Here is a 12,303-nt window from a genome sequence, read left to right on the forward strand (position 1 = left end):
CAGGAATTCTACCCTGGCCACCTAATTAGGAATTGCCCTCATCTTGTTGCTGAGAATGTCCCGCCCCTCCCACTATCGACGCATAGTTGAGAGAGATTCCACTATACTAGTACTTTGGATCTCTATATTTAACTCTGGGCTTTACTATGTATTTTCAGTACATGCTGAGTGAAGGTACATACAAAAGACGAGACATTTACACCTGCAAGATTTTCCCCCACATATCTCTCCACTTGAAGACTAAGTAAGTACAGCATCCAGCATTGAATACTTTACCGCTGAATATTGACCCCTTTAGAGCACCGATCGATATTCTATCCGCGTTAAACATGGGACGAGGTGCATATGACACTACGGGAGTCAAAAAACCGGGAGCACCACCACCACCGCCCACAACCAGATGAAACGCCCTTCAGAGAAACACGGGGTCGATAAATTAGGGAGGGACTCTATCAGGTTCCAATAAGAAGATACGTGAGACAAGAAGAGAAGTGGTGTGGGCTATTACCGCAATGTACAATATGGGATTGTATGTAATGGATTAGAGAGGGTGTACTTGGATTACTGTATCAAAATAATCCACTGACTCGTGGTTATGGATAACAACGTTCCAGAATAGCAATGATCCCTTGTTGGAAGACATCTAGAATCCCCTTACTTCTTCTGCTTCCTCATAGGACGTCTATGGAAATGAATTTATCCCCACAGGGCGAAGATATTGGACTCGGCTACGTGTATGGACAAGGGCCTAGGGCTATTCCTGGTGCGGGAGTAGACGAGGGGTATATCACTGTAGCCAATGACTAGGTCATAGGTCCTTACCATGATGCTTCCTACATACCTAGTCGGCTCATTAGTACAAGGAGACGCTCTTAATCTTACCCAGTTCTCGCATCCCTTGGTTTCTTCCGACGTATTTCATCAGTTACGAGGTTTATATGCAAGATTGAGTGGCTGTAGCTATGGAAGGGCGGTGTCCATGTGTGATGTAAAGATTAAAAAAAGATTACATGAGCTGAGAGGATAAATATCTCTATGTAGCTGTTAAATGGCTTTAACTATCCTTCCCTCTATGTCGGTTTTCCTTCTATCGTTCGGTGAGCTCGTGATTATTTGCACATCCTCGGCAGTATTAGTCATCATGGAGTTATCGATGGGAATGTGGGGGACGGATTCTTCAACCTGGTTTGAGTTCTTCACAATGGAACACGTGGGTTGGACATGTTTCCGAGACAAAGCACCAGATGAAGAGAATATAAGGGCAGTAGAAAGTGTTCTATCTCAAGGACCAATTCTCCATGCTCCACCATTTTCCTATTGCAAAGGAGGAGATGAGTGCAAACGCTTCTTAGATTCGGGAAAACAGGTAGACCTTATCGAACCGCGCGAGGTGTCCTCGTTGACATGTGAACAGATCCAAATGATCGTAAAAAGTTTCTTCCAAAAACCATTTGACGAAGTCAAGAAACTGGGGCCTGCTATAGTCGAGTTCGACAGTGGCACAAACGATGAGGAGCCAAAGTCGCGGGTGATGAGAGCACACCCGACACGTGACGTACGATCGCTCTCCATTTTTCGCGTACTCAGACAGAAGGCAGATTGGAAGACCGGGCTCTTCAAGGTCTTTTCATCCAGCAATAGCCTCACGGAAGACGAATTCGAAAGAAGCACTGAGAAAGATGTCCACGAAATCGTGCTCGAAACCGACGAGCTCCTCGTCCTCGCGGGCAGCCTCTATATTGAACTATCGCCGAACTCAGGGTCCCGGATCGTTTGGCAAGGATTTTCCGAGCGTCCAATGTATGACGACATTTATTCGCCAGCCGCTCTGCCGTTTATGAAGATATAGCTATACCATGTCCAACTCCGAGCCGTGAAGCTTTAGGCTTTCAAACAAAATATCTGAATGAAGTCAGTCATCGGGCCCTTCAATAGGACTTGATCAGACAAACCCATGCGTTTGCGGTAGAAAATGGTGTATTTTACAAACTCTTCCGAGATTTTCCTTGCGAATTTCATGACATCCTGGTACTGGACTTGGTTGAGCAGGTGGATGGCGTGCTCAATTTCACCGTCGTAGAAATGGGGGAACCTCGGGAAGGCAAACATCATTGCCAGGGTAATCCCTACATTCCCTGTCCTCCGCTCTAACCTGAGCAGCTTCTGCCCATACTCAAGCCAACCTCGAGTCTGTGATGTGTCCAGTAGACGGCTCTCCCTTATGAAAATTTTGCACTGGCCGTGGTTGTCCGGACGCCTGCTATCAAATTCGCTCTCCAACTTGTCCCGTTGTCTTAGCCAATCCTCGTATTCTAATGCAAGGAACCGGATGGCGAGCAGGCGAGTAAAGATCATGTCAGGAGTCGGACGTCGTTGTCGAGCTGGACTAATCCACAGGCAAACTGTTCGCGGGTCTCGTTGATCTTCGGCCAAGCAGATCCCAGCGATTAAAGCTGTCCGGTCATCTTCAAGGAAGCTTTCTACATCGGGTAATGAATTTGTGGTGATCCGCAGGATCTCGCGAGCACTAATGGCTCGCTTTTGTGTTGCGGGACCCTTCATGGCTGTCAGGGTAGCCAGGGACTCGATGCGTGGTCTGGGATGCTTAGGAAAAGTCGTGAGGTCGCCTAGTCAGCCATTATTTGAGTTGTTCACATCACGCTATTCTAGTTGAAGTTAGTCTTCCTACTATTACGCAGGGAAGCTCTTCGGAGATACTTCGCCTGGCATGTGGATGACCTGCGCACCAAGCGAAAAAGCCAAAGGTTTCTCTACCTGGAAATCCTTCCAAGTTGCCCGCTGTCGCCTATGGGGACCTTTCGTGGAGTGGTCGAGACCCTTGACTGTTTGCGCGCTGGGAAGGAGATTTGCCGGCACACTTGGACTCCAAATATCATGACATCGCCAGGCTGATGGGGTCTCTGTCTCTTCAACTTGGCCCCCAGTTCTACTGAATTCCCACAGATCAGAGAAGCTATGCGTATCCTTCAGAGCGTTCTAGACGCGGTTTATGCCTGCTTTGGTGTGTCCGATTCAGGACTGGGGGAGTATGAATTGGCACATCGATCACCCACCTCTGTAAGAGAGTTGGAAGTAAGTACTTTAACTGGATATGCTGCCTTCTTTAACCGGAAACTAGGAATTCCTGCTGCAACACACGGACGCACATATCTCAAAGGAAATGCCACCAACCCTACCCAATTTCGAAGCATACTACTACATTTCTCGACGGCACACGGCTCCAGCCCACAAGATCTCGCGGTCAGAGACCATACAATCGCCTGACACGTTGGAATTACTTGAAAGATGGTGGAACATGGACACAACTCTCCCAAGAAATGCAAGGAAAGCTGCCCTGGTGCGGAAGCTCCGCGAAAGCTTCTGGGAGGACTACAAATTCTTACTTCATGATATGCGAAGGGACTTCCCGCATTTGGAAAGTTGGGCTTTTGAGTGGTTTACAGAGAGGATCCGACACCTCCGCAAGATCGAAATCTAGCTTTGTGAAAATGACACCATGCATTTGGCGCGGCTTTATCCATTTTGTAAAACAAAATTGATCTATTACAGGCGACAATGTACGGACAGTAAGGTATCCCAGGTAACAAATATGGACTTGGTGATCCGACCGAAGTCCTTCCTTCGTGTCAATGGGCGCTTCCAGCATGCGGGATGAACGCAACGCATCACAGGCCGCATGGATTCACCGCACGTCACCCGCATAGATTAGGACATGTCTCCATATTTCTTGGCATTTTGGGAGCCACCTATAACGTAATTGGTTGTGAGCACACGAATTGTCAAAGTATGAATCATATAGGGTGTTGATGCGAGACGGCTCAGGCATAGATAGCCAATGAGCAACAAAACACACTGGGGAAGCAGAAGTTCCGCTGTCGGAAGTGGTGCCCTTTACTGGAGTCGCTCCCAATATCCGAGCTCGCTAGTGGCCACAACTTCCGCGCTAGACAATTATGGTTAGTCTTCCTACTACATTGCAGAAAAGCCGTGAAATATAGAACAGGATGTGGTGATTTTAATGCGATGGGAATGACGGCCAGGGGTATACATTGAGGGGAGGAGCTGGATTTGTTAGCATTAGAAGGGATTTTGATTTCGTTGCGGCATTAACACTAAATTTTCCTTTATTTAGTCGAGTTCCGCGGTGTCCGTCTCCTGCCCCTTGGAATCCACCTCTAACAAGAATCTACCCAATTTCTCCTGGTACACGATGGAAACCCAGTCCGATAACACTGCGATCGCTTTCCTTTGCAGTGGTTGCTATGAACTAGTGAAGGTCGCTGTTTTCGGAAACCAAAAGGCAACCCATGAGAGGCTACAATCCTGGTGCTTCTGTTGTGGGGATGAGCGGCCCTACGGTGTCATGGTGAACCAATTGTCGTCTAAAGAGTATTACGGTTACTTACTTCCTACTAGGTATCGGTCAACCATGTAGCAAGGGTGAACAATGCTCGCGACATGATCATGAGGATGGATTGGCTGTTTCAGAGGGAGGAAGAGGAACGTCGTGCTTTATTTCAGGATCAGTAGGCCGGGATTCTGCGACAATTTTTTTTTTGGATCCGGGGCGAGAGAATTGTGAGGAGGAATCGTGCCTGGGGGCTGAACCGGAACCTGATATGAAGCTGTCTGATTTAGCGTAGCTGTAAGAAGATAGGTTCAAGACGACAACGGCAGCAGAAGAATCTCAATTTACTTGCCGAAGGCAATTTGCCATCCCTTATGCCTGGCCTCTGTACACGATCAAAGCATAGATGCGCTTCCTGTAAGACCGAAAGCACCCCTATGTGGAGAAAGGGTCCCGCGGGAGAAACGAGTACTGCAACGCCTGTGGATTGCAATGGCTCAAAAACGGAGAGCGAAGAAAAGAGGAAAACGCATGATGAACCCACAAACCACAGCGCATTAGCTATGTAGCCCCGCCTATAACCAATACCAATCTCGTCAATTCTTCAATTTGCCTCAAGTGGAGATAGTAGTAGAATACATACCCGGGGAGATGACCTCGGCTGAGATGGACTCGGAGTACATGGCTGGCTTGCATCACCGGGCTTGATCAGCGATAACTAGCGCACCGGGTTCGAAATCTGGTGGATTCCTGGTCAATTTAGCGCTTGGGGCATTGACCTTGCCGGATTCCCCGGGCTATCTGATTGGGTCTTTGTACATCTGGCTATATACCCAGAAGCACGCCTGTGATTTTTGGGGCCTTAACGCAAATCTTTACTAGATCAAGGAGGATACCAGGCAGCAAATTGGACCAGTCTTGCCTGTCTCACATTGTCAATTACGCGGATCTGTTACCACTGCTCTGCCATTTACTAGCTCTAAATGCCAACTTTCAGTCCGTAGCCGAAAGATGCTTAGAGGGTAGCCAAGTATTCGCGACACTTTTGCGAACGGTCATTGCATGATAAATTATTCATTACCGTTACTGAGTAATGAGATTTACATTACGATTCTAGGCCGGCGATCAGCCTGGCTCAAATTACTCGATCTCTATCTTTATGAGTGATGGTGCCCATGGTCGAGTCATTTCCACAAAGAACAAGGCCCACCAATTCCTAAATCTCGTATACATCCCTGTCAGCTAGACCTAAAGCATTCTGGCTGGAAAGGCAGGGGTTCTCACTGGCTTTAAGCAGAAGATATATTATAGATAGGAGGCGACGAGGAGCACGACGAGAAATGGATTCTGTCATACTTCGCATTATACCACCGCATCTCTTTTACTGAGTCCATTCCTTTGCCTCTGCCACATAGCAAGTGCATAAAGCTCGCACATTTTTCCCACTCAAGTGACCTTTGGGGATACAATGGACTTGACCATGAGGTAAGATTCGCTCTAATCTCCTTTGTTTTGGACTTGCTAGGTGTTGACATGGAAAAGTGGTTTCCTGGAACAGCTTCACCTTAGTCCAAAATGGAAGAATTTCCTTTCAGATCGCCTGTCCACGAACCAAACATACCAGCCCAATCTCCCTCGGCCGGCTCTAGATCTGGAGCTAAAATTCCTACTGATGGGCAAAGACCGAAACGGGATTTTAGTCGGGATTACCATTCGCCTCTTCCTTTTGCATCTGGAACAGCCCTACAGTTTACCTGTCCATGATTCCTTCGACACCCGACTCGCTGTACACCACGCTATCACTAGAGTGGAAAACCCTGTGCCAGGAGTTATGATAGCAGCAATTCTAGGCTGGCTGTTACGGGCAATGGTTGAAGGCGTCGATTGCAGCTTTTCCCCGGCGTCAGTCCAGCTGGCAAAAGCCTGTCTTAGGATTATGCAAGTACCGACATTATACTGTGCACCCAATTTTCTCTATGCTTATTGCCAAGGTAGAAGAATGGGAGAAGGCCACGAAGAGACCCTGCAAAAAACCTTGGGATATGGACCCTATACAGCGCTTGCACTGGACGACCTTCTCGCTCCTTTAAAGAGGACAAGCATGATTATTGCCTCCATTCATCTCCATAACCATTGGATCATATGCGAGATCTTCAAGCACACTAGCAACATACTTGCCAGTCTTAGGGACAGGTGGTCGTTGATCATGGATTCATCCACTCTTCGGCACGCGGAGTTACTAATTTTGACATGTAGAAGATGCGACACGATACAGAGCCAAGCAAAGGATCTGGGTAATAAGAGCCCAACACAGCCACTCCCCGACTTGCAACAGAATCTGAGAATGCTTATCATATTGATCGAAGATGCAATTCGTAACCTTCATGACGATCCCGGTTCACCCAGACCATTCTGGCTTGCAGGGAAAGAGAATAATGTCACCGACTTTGATCACCATACTTGGCAGCTTTCCGTCAATGTATTGCAGTTGCAGCTCTGGGGCTGGCCTGATTATACAGTTATAAACAAGGACGGTGAAGTTGATGGACCATCTCTAGCAGATTGTCCAGATGGTGCGAGAGAGAGTCCCTTGGATGTGGAAGCAACGACAGGGCAACCTTCAGGTATCCCAAGTTCCTGCAGTAGCCTCCCACGGCCTAAAGAAGGGGCTTGCTTCCATGGCACATATCCCGCGCTTATCTACAAATGCCTCCTCCATTCGCCTGAAGGAGGACTAAATATCCACGAGCTGCATGATTGGTTTTCGAAATACACATCAAAATCAACAGAGCCCGTGCTAAAGAGCCGTATTAGCAAGGCGCTCTCCGCTAACCCCGTAGGTACTAGACCTTGACTTGCTAGGACCCATTGAACTAACTGTCTAGAATTTCACTATAGTTAACAAAAAGCCAAATGGGTTATTGTCGTGGTCTCTTACCAAAGAAAGAGAAGAAGGGGGAGTAAAACGAGGAGCTCGTTCGGTGCGAAAATGTCTGGAGAAGGAACGTGTCACTCAATAAAACGGGTGTACATGTATCTTTGTATGATTAATTGAACCGTCCGTTTAACTAGCAATGATTAGCTGCCAGAGGAGCTTCGGTAAAAGCCATAAATTTAAAAATAATTAGTCCTAATAGACCATTAGTCCGGAACCGGGGCCAGTGTATATAATAAGCGTGGCCGCCGCTTCCTGGATCACCCAAGCCCAACTGCCAAAAAGATTTGGAGTCAACTATCCTAATCTGTTAATACCATCATTCCCCTTCAACAAACGTCGTCTAATATGAACCATCTATTGCCCGAAAGGCTGTCGCTCACTTGACCTCCCACTATGTTATAAGGTCGAGATGGAATGCCGGGGGTTTGTTAGTGTGGTAGAGCACGTATACGATTTGTGTCTCCATATGAACCACTCTTCAAGTCCAGCAAGAAAAGTTATCGCGGCATGGGCAGAGGGGTTTGAGGCTAATAGCCTGGAATTGATGGTCAACCACCTCGGGAAGCGTCAAGAGGAGGTTTTAGTTGGTTGCGCTGCGGCGCGTCAAGCCTTGGAAAAAGGCATTGCAGGATCACTTCAGATGTGAGTTTATACTGCATGGTTGGAGAAATACCAAGCTAATATATTCCAGTCGGATTGTTTCGGGGCGAAAGCCAGCTGCAGCTCATGCTGTGTCATAGAAACTTACATCGGTCGACCGCCGTAATTCTGGTTGTACAGTCCAGATAGGGCGCTAGACTCGGTTGGGGTTCTAACGCGACAAGTGGATCGTACTATCAAAATTACCACAGGCACCCTAGGTACATTTGTTACAGCCATTAGCGCACGAATACACCATTTTAGTTAACAATATAGTTTTCTAATCCTCTGCACCCAAAGTCCAAAGCATCTACAGCCCGCCGTCCCGTGCTGCAGTGTTCCACGTTACATTGGATAAACATCGGCCCCTATTTAGTTTCTTTGATATGTTCACTGGTGTGTTCTGAGAAATTTATTCCCAGGTCGTATCCTATTTCATTTGGGGTATAGTGAATTCTTGTAGGATCTTATAGCCCAGGCTATACCGTCAGTTTTCCTTAAACAATTTTATTTTCTTTTCAGGGGACAGCAGCAGCTTTGAATACACTCAAGTTCAGAACCGGCGCCCGGGTCTAAGATTCGTTAATTGCTTCCAAATCTGTTGCCAAGTCCGCGCTAGTCCTCCCTCGGACAGGTTCGGAAAATCGACTGGCTAAGCCCGTTGCTTGATAGTGCGAGCCAGTCTATATCGGGAATAATTCATCCTTGGCATAGAAGCAAACAAAGGAAAAGATTAGAAGACCCGGGCGCCGATTTTGAACATTAGTGTACAAACAATTAGGGAAGCAAGGAACAACATGGAAGGCATCAACCTGACAGATATGGTACAAGGAAAGTCTGCAGCTCATGAACAGGCCAGGATCAGTGAATGCAGCCGGATCCGGCGAGATATTGATTCCCACATTTCAGCAACCGATCTATTCAGAGAGCGCGAGCGCGCATTTTCAGTTTATACTCCTCAGTTCTTGTGTGCTATGTGCTGCGAGACTCTTCCGCCAAGTCTTTTCCAGGGGAAGACCCTCAAGAATGACTTTTATTGCGGATTGAATTGTTGCTGTTGTGAACAGACTTGCAACTTTGGGTCTATTGTAAGTAGCGTGGCTGTTGATATAACCTAGTAGCTTACATACAATTAGATATCAGGCATCCAAGCGATTCAGGTTACGGAGGCCCGTGATCATCAATCCCAGATCATACCGCGTGCCCCACAAAATGCGAAGGGGGGAGCAACTATCTGCGATGACCCGATTCAGGGTTGTGAGACACCCAAAAAAAATCGCATCTCATTCAACCGGATCTATCACACTGAGCTATATCGCAAGTTATTATTTGTTATTCTGCCTGAAAATACCTGCCAGGTACTCACCAGGTATCTCGTCGAACGTTGCGCTGGTAGCTCGGCATTACAGATAGAGAAGACTGCACTGGTTACGAGATCAGGTAAGGACCAATATGATCATGTTTAAGTGAAGTCTAATCTTAGTATTTGACAGACCACGAGGCGGCTTTAAAGTCGATACTCGATCACGTTCAAGCCGATGAATTGAAAGAATTTGTCGATCAGATCCGTGCATCGTTTAACGATAAAGAATGCGGGATAATATATACTATCCTCGATGCGTGGAGAATCAGCCTTGAATATCGTCAAACAAGTTCGTATTTAAGTCTGAACTCGTTGTTGTCTTTGACTGACAATATTGATTTTGTTAGGCCCCAACTTTGAAGCAAATATAGAGGTAGTGCCGGTAGGCCAGAGTACCGATTGTTCATCTCCCTCTCGCCTGCCTTCTACAAAATCGAGCATAAAGCAGCAAGGGCCTAAGGATGGATGCGCATCCTGTAAGACCACAAGGACCCCTTTATGGAGAATAGGCCCCAGCGGGGAAAAGGACTACTGCAACGCATGTGGGTTGCGATGGTCCCAAGGCAGAAGAAGACGCTTGAAGAAACCAAAAGCTACAGTGCAAAGCTAGTCAGTCCCGCTTATAGTGAATATCAATTGTCTCAAACCTCTAAGTAGCTTCAAGTGAAGAAATTATGGAGATACACACACAGACAGATAGCTGCGACCGAGGCGGACTCTCGGGGTGACCTTGGTTTGTTTGCGCTGCCGTGTTTAATCGGGCGTTGTTAGTGCTCTGGCTCGCACTTTGGTGGGTCGCTAGCCAAACTGGTAGCAGGGATATATGCTGCAAAGTGTGTCTGTGCCGGCTTCCCCGGGCCATTTGATTGGGTTTCTATACCAATGGGTAAATACCCAAAAACATAAGCGCGCTTTAAGAGATTACAGCGCAGATTTTTACCGAATCAAGGAGGACGTCAGACAAAGCCCTCCACCATGCCTTTCTGAATGTCTCACATCGTCAACCTTTCAGGTATGCCAACTTTCGGCTTGTCCCTAAAAGGGGGAGTGTGATAGTATCTAAGGGTTCCATATATTAGTGGCGGACCCGACCACCCACCGCCTTTCGCCGGTGGGTGGTCGGCAGCGTAAAGGAATTTGCAGCGTAAAGGAAGAATTTGAAGCAATTTGAAATATCTCAACAAAACACGTAAGAAATTAATAAAATGCAACTATTCAACGTATTCCTATACTAATTCTCTTTATTTGAAGCAGTATTTTGACCTTCAAAAACGAGCGGTGGTGGAGAGGTTCCAAACGCTTCTTTATATGCTTTGATCGCCTTTTTCTGCTTGCTCGCCTCTTCCTTCGCTTTACGATCGGAAATCGATCGATTCGCATCTTTGACGCTCAATATACCAGTATCTCGAAGCCTTGGAACCTCTCGTTTGGTTGTTTTGCGGCGACGAGAAGCCTGAGTTGCTGTAATTCGTTCGATCGTGGTGTTGAGATTCGCGAGTTCTTCCGCTTGAAGTTTTGAATAATGCAGTACGCGTTGAAAGCCTCTACGAAGCTTTGGAGTGAGATCCACGGAATCCATGATTTTAGAGAGCTTTTTCTCGCTTTTCATAACATCTTGAGCGCTTTTTGGAGGCGTATTTTCAACGCTTGAAGAAGAGAGGTTTGGAGGAGGCGTAGTCTCTCCGTATACGCGAAGATCAGGCGCTGAGATCTCTAGAAGCGGTGGTAAAGTTTTTTCAATTGCTTCAATTTGAGCAGATCCATCAGGAGGGAAGATACCGCGTTCTTTAAAAGCTTCGCGAATGATTCGCGGATGAAAAGCCTTTTTGTGTGCTTCAGCGATATCATGTAAAAAGTTCGATTTATCTCCCGGTTTTCCACTCCACTGCGTAATGCGATTATTCAACGTTTTAAAATGCGTTTTGTAAGCGAGAAAAGGCTTTCCATCAAGCGGTTGGCAAAGATGAGTCGTATGAGGTTTAAAGCAAAAAGGAAGAATTTCGTAGGTCTCGCAAAGTTGTATAAATTCAACGGTCTTGTGAGTTGTATGACCGTCAAAGATAAGCACACGTTTTTCTCCTTTTTTCAAGCGATTTTCAGTCGAGGTTTCTTGATGAAATTTGTGAAGCCAATCGATTGCTAGCTGATCGTTGATATAGCCTTTTTCTGAGACTGCAGTATAGAAATTCGGCAGTTCTTCATCATACCAATTCTCCATAAATTTCTTGCCTTTGAAGATAAAGAGCGGCGGCATACTCCAACCATCCGCTGCAACACATTCAAGCGCTGTAATGGTCTCGGAATGTTCGGATTCAGGAAGATCAGGACATTCTTTATGTCTGCTGATGACTTTTTGACGTTTTCCAATTCCTGGTTGAAAGCCGCATTCGTCGAAATTGTATACGAGTCGTGGCGGAAGAGATTTGATGATATTCGCGAGTTGATTATACCAAAATTGCAAAACTCCAACATCTTCAGCTTCAATCCTTTTCATCTCCTTTGTTTTCTGCGTCATTATAACCAATTTGAGGTCCGGAGGGAGTCTTTTCACGAGGCGATACACCCACGATCGATTGACGCTTCGTTCGGGATTAACGCGTTTGACTGTGAGGTTTGCCCATTCTTCAATCATCGAGATAGTGACGGGAAGGTGAAGATCTTGCATTTTTGTAATCCAATGGACTAAAGCAGTCTCTTGATATTGATCGAGAGCCTTATTTGAAGGGATTCGAGCACTGCGAGGGCCTCGTTGGTCGTAAATGCGGCCATGCAGAGTGCGGTAAGGAACGCCAAATTGCCGCGCGATCTTCGCGATAGAGAGGTTTTTATTGTGCTGAGCGAATTCAACGGCTTCATTTACGCGTTCATCGCGAATTTTAGAGGATTTAGGCATATTTGGTGGTTGGTATGGCTTCAAAAAGGTGTTTTATTGAAATTCTTCCTTTACGCTGCAAATTCCTTTACGCTGCCGACCACCCACCGGCGAAAGCCGGT

General features: G+C 46.6%; 2 protein-coding genes across 2 annotated transcripts; one reads left to right on the plus strand and one right to left on the minus strand.

Moving 5' to 3' along the window:
- Positions 1-1,420: 1,420 nt before the first annotated feature.
- LDX57_007863 (uncharacterized protein) lies at positions 1,421-1,849 on the plus strand (the record flags this gene model as incomplete). The annotated part of the gene is made up of 1 exon (XM_046089580.1): positions 1,421-1,849. One exon carries the CDS (start codon positions 1,421-1,423, stop codon positions 1,847-1,849), a length of 429 nt encoding a protein of 142 aa, XP_045945551.1.
- A 32-nt stretch (positions 1,850-1,881) lies between these two features.
- Positions 1,882-2,562, minus strand: LDX57_007864 (uncharacterized protein; the record flags this gene model as incomplete). Its single annotated transcript, XM_046089581.1, has 1 exon — positions 1,882-2,562. One exon carries the CDS (start codon positions 2,560-2,562, stop codon positions 1,882-1,884), a length of 681 nt encoding a protein of 226 aa, XP_045945552.1.
- Between the last annotated feature and the right edge of the window lie 9,741 nt (positions 2,563-12,303).

This window comes from Aspergillus melleus (assembly GCF_016097325.1).
Source record: "Aspergillus melleus strain CBS 546.65 chromosome Unknown contig4, whole genome shotgun sequence".
Taxonomy (NCBI): domain Eukaryota; kingdom Fungi; phylum Ascomycota; class Eurotiomycetes; order Eurotiales; family Aspergillaceae; genus Aspergillus; species Aspergillus melleus.